Source organism: Nannobrachium achirus (genome assembly GCF_963921795.1).
Source record: "Nannobrachium achirus genome assembly, chromosome: 4".
In the NCBI taxonomy this organism is placed as follows: Eukaryota; Metazoa; Chordata; class Actinopteri; order Myctophiformes; family Myctophidae; genus Nannobrachium; species Nannobrachium achirus.
Genome location: NC_137813.1, coordinates 55,657,826 through 55,667,537, shown reverse-complemented (window position 1 = coordinate 55,667,537; position 9,712 = coordinate 55,657,826). Strand labels below are relative to the sequence as shown.

The 9,712-nt window shown below is 45.2% G+C and overlaps 1 protein-coding gene across 1 annotated transcript; it reads left to right on the top strand.

Annotated features, from left to right (window-relative positions):
* Positions 1-736: 736 nt before the first annotated feature.
* fastkd5 (FAST kinase domains 5) lies at positions 737-6,869 on the top strand. The gene is made up of 2 exons (XM_080724554.1): positions 737-825; positions 4,154-6,869. The coding sequence occupies exons 1-2, from the start codon at positions 752-754 to the stop codon at positions 6,582-6,584; spliced, it is 2,505 nt and encodes an 834-aa protein (XP_080580680.1). The 5' UTR covers positions 737-751; the 3' UTR covers positions 6,585-6,869.
* The last annotated feature ends 2,843 nt before the right edge of the window (positions 6,870-9,712 follow it).

The window sequence follows — 9,712 nt, the reverse complement described above, 5'->3', positions numbered from 1 at the left end:
AATAACTCTGCGAAGGTGTACCCTGTTAGAAAGAAATACCCTGCTTAGTAAAAGTCTGGAATTCAACATACAAAAGTATTCACATTAAAGTTTTGGCTACTGAAAGTAAAAGTAGGCCTACTCATTATGCAGAATGTCCTATTTCAAGTTTCCAAATGTATAAAAGTGCTTTGAACATAACCAAAGTATATAGGGCTGAAGTCGTTAATATATTGTAATAACTAATTAATTCAAGTTTTGTCTCTGAAATGTAGTGGAATAGAAAACTAAAAAAGAACTTTACTTAAATCAACACAGTGTTCCTATTTTGGGCATGATGACATGACATTATCAGGCAAAACCATTCAGTTATTCAGAATGGTTGGAAAACAAGCATAAACGCACTGCAGTGACCAATACAGCCCAGTAGAGGGCGGAATCATTCCACAACAAAAAGAAAAGAAAGAAGAGGATAAAAACAAACACATTAACATAATGGGTGAAATGATAGTGCTTCGTGACAAAAATAATTTCCATCTTTTGAAATATAAATTTTATTTGTTGTAGGAAAAGAAAATTGGTATTTTAATCGAGTCGTGAACCCATAAAAATGTGTCTGTGACTGTGACCTACAAATGGGTCGCGAGCCAGTGTTTGGGAAACAGTGCTCTACAAAGTACGGTCTCCTATCGCCTTTTGAGTTTTGAGCCAGCAGAGTTGCCGTTCCGTCAACACATTCGACCTTAGCAACCAGGAAGCAGCAGCATGCTGTATGGCTGCAGCAGCTGCAACCTGGCTGCAACACAACCACAGCCGACTTCAACATTTTATAGTTCATAAACAGCGGTGAGTTTGTTATTCATAATTTCAACACACCACACATTCATATTTGGCTCAGACGTGGACGAAAGCTAAAACGGAGAAGATGACTGCGTAATTCCTTACGAATACGCTTAGTAAATTACTATTCCCACTGAAGGATGTGCCGTTAAATGGAGATTCAAGCCAGGCCAACTTGACTAACTAAAGACGGTTAAGTCGCCTACTAGTTAGTTTTCAACCCTTGTCATATCAAGGTCTATTATTTATTTGGCATTTGAGCCACGGACCATCGTATGATGAAATCTAGCCTCTCAGACTATCCCAAACTTTAGAACAGGGGTCTTCAACGTTTTTAGGCCAAGGACACCTTAGTTGAGAGAGAGATGAAGCAGAGACCCCATAACTTGTTCATAGATTCCATATAGTTTCATTTGACAGCACAATCATCAGTGTATTTTGGTTTTATGTCAATTTGTGTTATCAGACATTGGTTTAACCACTTGAACCGTCAATACTTAATAAACTTGACCTTTCATTCTGTACTTAATCTGCTCTTTTCCCCCTCTACACCAAACATCTTTAGCTGAAAATAGCTGATCTGCGAGTGCGAGGCATTGTGAGCTTGTAGATCTGCTATTTTTGGCTAAAGTTATCAGAATATGGATGCTAGGGTTTAAGTGGTTAATATAAAAATCACTCAAAGATTTGGAGGACCCCCTGTAGTAGCTCTGAGGACTCCCTAGCCTAGGGGTCCCGGACCCCCTGTTGAAGACCCCTGCATTAAAACATTTTGTTGTCGTTGGATAGGATTTTGTCCACAATTCCATGCTGTATTGATGTGGTGCCATAGGAGAGATAACAGGCAACAATTCTTCTGCATTCTCTTTTGTAAATTGAATAATGCAGATGTTTGTCAATAATGTAACATTCATTTACAAGGGTCCATTTGGTTAACAATACTCCATCATTTAGCTGGGGACCACCATGAACCCCCCCCCCCCCCCCTCCCAAGGACCGCTGGTGGTCCCCTGGACCACTGGTTTTGAACCAGTTAACTATACCTCAAGCAAATGCAATAGTATCTGACAAGGTTTTTTTGTTCACTTTAAAACACACGCATGACTAAACTGGTCATTTTGACCTATTTTGAGATTTAGACATTTAACAATTCTGCTCAGGAAACACTCAACAATATTTATTTCATATTTACAAAACGTCTCAGATAGTAGGAAAAAAAACAAGACTGGCTTGTATGTTTAGGAAAAGTCACGAAAGGGCACATTTCTGAGAGTTTCCCGAGCACACCCATTCCAGCTCCAAATCTCAAAATCAGGCTCAGTCATGCGACTTTTAAAAGGGTGATGGTTGTCTGGTTTGAAGTGTCTTGCACTAAACTGATATTTCTGCATAGATTCGGTCTTTATAGCAGAACGGCAGACAGAGGCCAGAACATTCACTCAGCCATGGACTCCAGGCTAATTCAGCATATACAGAATATACATTTATTTACTGTAAATGTGGCACCAGTACGCTTGCTGCTAATATTAAACTCTCTGAGAGCATTAAGCTAGGCTACTTGCTGCTGTTTCTTTGCTACTATGAATGGAGTTTGCCTGGTGTTGTATTCTTTACATGTTTGTGTTCATCAACATCACCACATGCCCTTTGTAAAGAGGAAAGTACTTTGCAATTCGTAAAGTTGCAAAAGTGGCATTTGTTTTTATCTATTTGTTTATGAAAAGGTTGACAACCAGAGTAGAACGATGGAGACTCGACAAGTCCTGTCTGCTGTATAGCCATTTGGAATCAGCACTAAACAAATGTTAATGTTTCCCTACATAACATTACCATCTGTTGGTGCAGTTTGGGAAAGCATGAAAACCTTTCTGCATGGCTCTGATAATTCACAAGCTTGGTGGTGACTGAGACGAGTGATGATGGGTTTGTAGTTAGTTTCAAATAATGTAAGACTTTAGTCATAATGTATGCTATGGCTAATATACCGATAACTTAAATCGGTTCATTGGTCTGCTTAAGCTACCTGCGTGTGACCAATAACCCCGTCACAATTATTACATAACCGCATAATCACAATTATTTGTGATAATCACAATATTCTTTCGCATAATTGTCATACTAATCATCATACTCATTTCCATGTTGAAAAATGTTAATATATTTTTAAACATTTTCAAAAATAGTGGAAATGGCTTGTAGATCAGCTATTTCCACTATTCACATACACACAATATGAAGTAAAGTTATCAAATGATGATGTGTCATATCTGCCCTGTGCACCATTTTTACGAAGCCAAACATGTTCAATGACATGGAGATTTCTGCTGTATCTGTCCCGTCTTTGCCCACTCTCTTTTGTGGCCATATTATATGGAGATCCCTGATGTCATCCGTATATATGGATGCCCATATATAGGGGTAATGCGTATGTTACAATATGTTGTATGCCAAATCATATATGATCATTTTGCTGGTTCTCTACATGTAGGATCTCCATATATGCCTGTGATTGAAGTTGATCGGTCTGTAGGGCTGTCACAATTATTACATTATTATAATCTTCTAGTCGCAATTATTTGACATAATCGAGAATATTTTTCATAATCTTCATAATCATTTCCATGTTGAAAAATGTTCATATATATATTTTCATTCCACTGTTTGACCTTTTTAAAGTCAAATAGATTTACAAGATCTACAAGCTCACAACGCATCGCATCGCGACGCGTTGTGAGCTTGTAGGTCGGCTATTTGATCCAGCTTGTAGATCCGGCTATCGACAGATCAGATAGGCACACAAACGTGCACGCAGGCAGAGATTTGTGTAATTATGTGCGCCAGCAGAGTGTGCAAGTACTGCGTTCGGCTGCATATGCACGTATGTACGTATGTATGTATGTATGTATGTCTGTGTCTGCCCGTTGCCCAATCAGGGACCAGCATTTCTGGCAACGTCATCATTAACAGCCAGTGAGGGACCAACATTCCTGGTGATGTCAGTGGTGATGTCACTGGCATCGCCAGTGGTGATGCTAGTGGTGAGCGCCGCTCTGCTGGCGCACAAGTAGGCCATATATGGCCTACTGGTGCACAAGTGGCAAGTTGGCACCTCGACAGAGTGCGCTTCTAGTTTATGCTTAGATTCTTTGTTGTTAATCATATACTATGAATTATGAAATACTGAAAAAGGACATACAGCTTGCGATTCTGAACCAGAAATTAATACATTAACGGAAGCACAGACATGCCATAATTCTTCATAATATAATGTGATTATATTCTTTGCTCAAATGAAATAGACCTTTTTAAAACCCTTCTCGTTTGCCTTTTTTAGACGGAGCCCTATGTCTGCCTGGGAGCCCTGTCGACGCGTGGCCAGGCTGCGGCGTCTCTTCCCGCTGGGCAAAGATCTCCTCCGGGCGCGACCTCTGCACCGGCTGCATGGCAGAGCCGAGGCCCTGGGCCGTGAGCAGCAGCAGGAGGACGACGAGGAGGAGAGGGAGGAGGCAGCCGTCCCAGGTAGCTACAGGCTGCAGTACAACCCCCTGTCCTACCCTCAGCTCACACGGGAGAGCAGATCGTCCAGGAGCAAGAGCCGGCGGTCGTCCAGGAGCGAGGCGGAGAGTGAGGACGACGCGCGGTCTCTGTCCACCCTGGCCGGCGCCTTCAGGCAGCAGAGCAACCACTACAGCGTGAGCTCCTCGCGGTGGCTTTCCAGCACCAAAAACACCTTGGTGGACCTGGCCTTCGGTAAGGCCTCCGAGGAAGAGCCGCCGCCGCCGTCGTCGTACTCGTCCGACGCCCCGGAGCCGGACGTCAAGTTTGACCCGCGTGCCTTCCAGCGGTGCCGGCCAGAGTACGCCCCCATGACCCTCGACCTGAGCTGCCGCCCGCACCCCATCGCTGCCAAAGAGGCCTTCCTCCTCCTCCACAAAGTGTCCGTTCTGAAGGGCGGCATGGACGCGGCGACGGTCACCGAGATCCTCCAGGAGCTCGGCCACCTGCACACCGTCCAGACACCTCTGGTCAGGGGAGACACGCGCTTCATCATGCTCCTCCGCTACGCCGTGGAGAACCTGCAGCACTTCACACACACCCAGCTCCTGCAGGTGCTGCGGGCGTTCGTGTGGCTGGGGCTGCCCTCCACACACAGCATGCTGGGGCTCTACGAGGCAGAGCTGAGCTCCAGGGCCAGGCGGATGGGCCTCCACGAGCTGCTGCTGGCTGCGGACCTGTGGCGTTGCCTGGGGAGACAAGTGCCCGAGTTCCTCAAGAGCCTGTATGACTCTGTTAGCTTGCATTTGGGACAGGTTGGCATCCCAGAGCTGATCCAGTTGCTATATGTCATAGGAGAAGGTAGGCAGTGCCCAGCACACTTGGTCCGTCCCATAGAGGAGCTCCTGTTGCAGCACCTGGATGCATTACAGCCTGAGGAGGTTGGCACTGTGTGCCTAGGGCTCTTTAAATCCCAGATATCACTCTCCGAAGCGGCAGTGCACCGCCTCGTGGACAAGGCCCATTCTGTGGTGGCGGACATGAGTGACTTTGCCATGGTCAATGTGATGAAACTGCTGCGTTTTAGCTGGCTTGATCACATGCCGTGGCTAGAGGCCATGGCACAAGAAGTGCCCCGGCGGGCCCCCGAGATGGGCGTCCAAGGGCTGATGCACGTGGCGCTGGCCTCCTCTGCGCTGCACTACCACGATGACCGGGTTCTGAACGCCGTGGCGCAGAGGTTGCCCTCGCTAGCGTCGCACTGCAGGAGCAAAGACTCTGGGAAGCTGCTGTGGGCCTTTGGCACGATGGGAGTCCCCCCCAGCCAACACCCAGCCCTCTACTCCAGCCTCACACAGGCCATGAGGCAGAGGAAAGCCGAGTTCCAGCGTCACCCAGAGCATCTTCTCACCGGACTCCTTGGCCTGGCCTTCGTCTCTGAGCTCCCAGAGGACCTGCTGGCGTTGGCCCTGAGCCCTGAATTCATCACTCTGGCGACGCAATTCTCAAAGCTGGACCTGAGGAAAGACCTGTTCACTTTGGATGGAACTGTGGGTCTGGAGCTCCCTCACTGGACGGGCCCTCGGCTCGGCCACCAGCTGAGGGAAGAGGTGGCGGCGACGCTGTGGAAGTTCGCCCAGTCTGACGTGTGCCTGAAGCCAGAGGTCCAAGAGGCCGAATGTGCGCTGCAGGATCTCCTGGGAGGCGCGGAGTTTGTGTCTAAACGGATGATCCTCCCGCACACCCGCTCCATCGACCTGGAAGTTCATCTGGACCCTGCCGGACGGCCCGTGCCAATGACGACTCCGTCCCCGGACAAGAGCTTCCGGTCGCCTGGTCCTTCTCATCGGGGCTGGGAGAAAACCAACGCGGGCGTTGTGCTCACCGAGGAGCTACTGACACAGCTGACAAAATCCAGAAATGGCACCCACCGGTCAGGCAACCCTCCCGCCGTTCAACGACCTCCGCCTCCACCTCTTTGCAGGATAGACCCTGCGGAGGGAGGAGGGGGGCTAGTCGGGGTGGGAGCGGCGGACTTGGCCGAAAGCCCTTTCCCGGGGAAGCTGGCCATTCAGGTGTCCAACCGGACCCATTACTGCTACCGCTCCCACCAGCTTCTGGGCCTCCATGCTATGAAGAGGAGACAGCTGCAGCTGGCCGGCTACAGGGTGGTGGAGCTGCACCACTGGGAGTGGTTCCCCCTCCTGAAGAAAACCCGGGCCAAGAGACTAGCGTACCTGAACTGTAAGATCTACGGCGGTCTGGGGTGACGGCCGTAACTGTGTGTGCCTCTTATTGTCGCTGTTGCTGATTGTCGTCAGTGACGCGTAACATCATGAATGGGAATGGTGACTCGCAAACATATTGAATCGTAAACTCTGTATCAGATTTGGGTTTATCGGAGTCGTATGTGATTTCTGTTGAAATCCTGTTTATTTTATGTGCGGCAAACTATCCCAAATTAACGGAAAGCCTGTCATCTGTTTATACACTAGTAAATGTTTCACCGCTATTCATGTTGTCTCACTTACAGTTACAATACACTTTGTAAGCCTAATGCCTCATTCACATACAGAAAAGCCAAGCTAATGGTTTGCTTGGTAATTCAATGTATTCTCTATGCAAACAGCTTTTAAAATTTCCAAGCTGGAAAAAAAGCTTTTTTTAAGCTGGTTTGCATAGAGAATACATTGAATTACCAAGCAAACCATTAGCTTGGCTTCTCTCAGTGTGAATGCAGCATCACACCTGGAATTTAGTTCGCTGTGGGGTTCCTTGATGCATTTTCAATGCTTTATTGCCGTTTTGGTTTATGTTTAAAGCAACACAAAACATCTGTAGTTAGAACTACCTTAGTTTCCACATAGGGAATCATATCCCCGGATGCTGTAGTCATGATCATTAAGTAAAACAATTTACACCTCATGAATCATCATGTTGTTTTGATATTTGGTAAACAACACAGCATAGATCACATTTATTTCAATGCATGTAGCAGGAGAAACGCAACCCACTGGACTAAAGTGTTATGATTCTGCCGTCGTCTGTATTGTGACGACTTTAGATAAAAACCTGTTGAGAAAGGATTAATAAGTTCCCTTCCAGTGCCAGTATCAGATAGAAGCACTAGGAATGGATTATGGGCAAATCAAATGTTTTTGTATTTATCCTGTTTGTTTTGAGACCGTAGGAAAAGGTTGGGGGGCAAAACTGGTGGGATTCAGTTGGGGTTGGGATCCGGAATAGGCGGAATCGGATCCAATTGAGGAACCGTTAATTATTATTTTATTATCACATAGTTGGAGCTGTTATGTGGACATCACATGTCTGCTATACAATTTCAATACAGATGGTTCTGTCTATGGTTATGCTTTTAATTTCAAGGACCACCATACCTCTTGAGAGTGTACAAATGTAACCAAATGGACCCACAAGGGCCCATTTGTTTCGGTGTGTACATTTAGGGCTGTCACGATATGACATTTTACATGACGATTAATTGTCACTCAAATAATTGTCGATTAACGATTTAATTGTGTTTTTGTCGTTGATAATTACATTTCTGTTTGGCTTTTAGGCTTTGAAGTTGTACACGGTAGATATGACACATAACCTAAATATACAAAGAAATTACTGACATATTTGACAACTTACTACTTAAAAAATAACTTTGATAGTGGAAACAGCCGATCTACAAGCTCACAACGCGCGTTGTGAGCTTGTAGATCTGCTATTTCCACTATTTCGGACATTTTTCAACATTCACGATTATGACGATTATGACAAAATAATTGCGATAAGGTCAAATAATCACGATTAGACGATTATGTAATAATTGTGACAGCCCGATGTACATTCTTCAAGAGTTTGCAGTCCTTTATTCCCTTCTTTATTCCCTATAGGAATCGTTAAAGGGAACCGTTAAGGAATGGGACCATTAAGATGGAATCTTTAAAATCCTGAAGGATCCCAACCCTAGATTCAGTCCTAGACCAGTGTGGGTACAGTACTTGCGCTAGAGATACACAATCTCTGCTTACCTGAGAAGGATGTGCCTTGTGCCATCTCACTGCTCGACATACCAAGTATGTTTGTATTTTACCAAGTTGTCCAATAAATGTGTCATAACTTTCATGGTCGTTTCCTCATAATATTCGTAAGGACTGTAATGCATTCACAGAAAAGAAGTAATTTTTAACTTTCAATGACAAACCTCTGGTGTGCAAGGCAAGCAAATGGTTTTCCTTGACCTGGGTTTAAGTGACATTTCAATTCAAGTCAAACTAAAATTAAATGATACAGCAAAATTACATGTATTATTACATTTAAGTAAAGCTATGCTTCATACCAGTGGTTAGAGTTTTCTCCCTGAGACTGGGAGGTGGGGGTTCGATCCACGGCAGGGTCATAAAATACTCATAATTGGGCTCTCCCGGCTTGGCACTCAGCAAGGGTTGGATTGAGGGTAAATCCCTGTGCTGAGACATACCCTTGTCATGTCCAGGGGGTGCAGTACATCAAGCTGCCTCACCCTACAGAAACATGAGATGGGCTCCTGCTCTATTAGTGGGAGAAATATGTAACAAAAAAAGGCAAATGTGTTCACTTCCGGCAGAAAGCGTGAAAATTTGCACCTAGGGGTATTTTTGTGCGCTGAATCCAAAAATTGACGGTCCCAAGCACTTTTCCCATGGGATCTGGTGGCTCTCATTCACTTACCATACTAGGGGAAAAAGACCCCCCAAAAAATCTTCTTCAAGTAGCATGTGAGGGGTCAAACTAGGTGTTTTTCGGGATTCTGAATCCATTGCAAGCATTTGTTTTGCACGAAAAACATTCCTTTCCGAGAAATGGACACAACAAAACTTTGAAAAGTGATGACTCATCACTAAACCATAGTTTGTGGGGTCCATTTCTTGCCCAAGGAATGTTTTTTGTGCAAAACAAATGCTTGGAATGGATTCAGAATCATGAAAACCCCCTAGATAGACCCCTCACATGCTACATATAGAAGATTTTTGGGGGGTCATTTTTTCCTAACCCTAACCCTATGGTAAGTGAATGAGAGAAAAGTTAATTTGAGAAAAGTGCTTGGGACCGTCAATTTTTGAATTCAGCGCACAAAAATACCCCTAGGTGCAAATTTTCACGCTTTCTGCCGGAAGTGAACACCTTTTTCACATATTTCTCCCACTATATGGGCCTCACGGCAAGGCCTACTGTACTTAAACATATGCTTCTATGAGCTGGCAGCAATATAACACTGGGTAATTCATTGTGATTAGTTAGCCTATATGCAAGGGTCCTCCTTATTTACTCAAACTAGCTCCTTATTCTGGGGGCGAACATACACCATGAATAGATCTAGAAGATCTTGTGTCTCGAGTTTGATAAGAAG

What these genes read in the sequence shown, in the direction of transcription:
- fastkd5 (XM_080724554.1), top strand. Translation starts at nt 752, where the DNA reads ATGGCTGCAGCAGCTGCAACCTGGCTGCAACACAACCACAGCCGACTT. An exon ending in TTTATAGTTCATAAACAGCG is followed by an intron (nt 826 to 4,153) that starts GTGAGTTTGTTA and finishes TGCCTTTTTTAG; the next exon opens with ACGGAGCCCTATGTCTGCCT.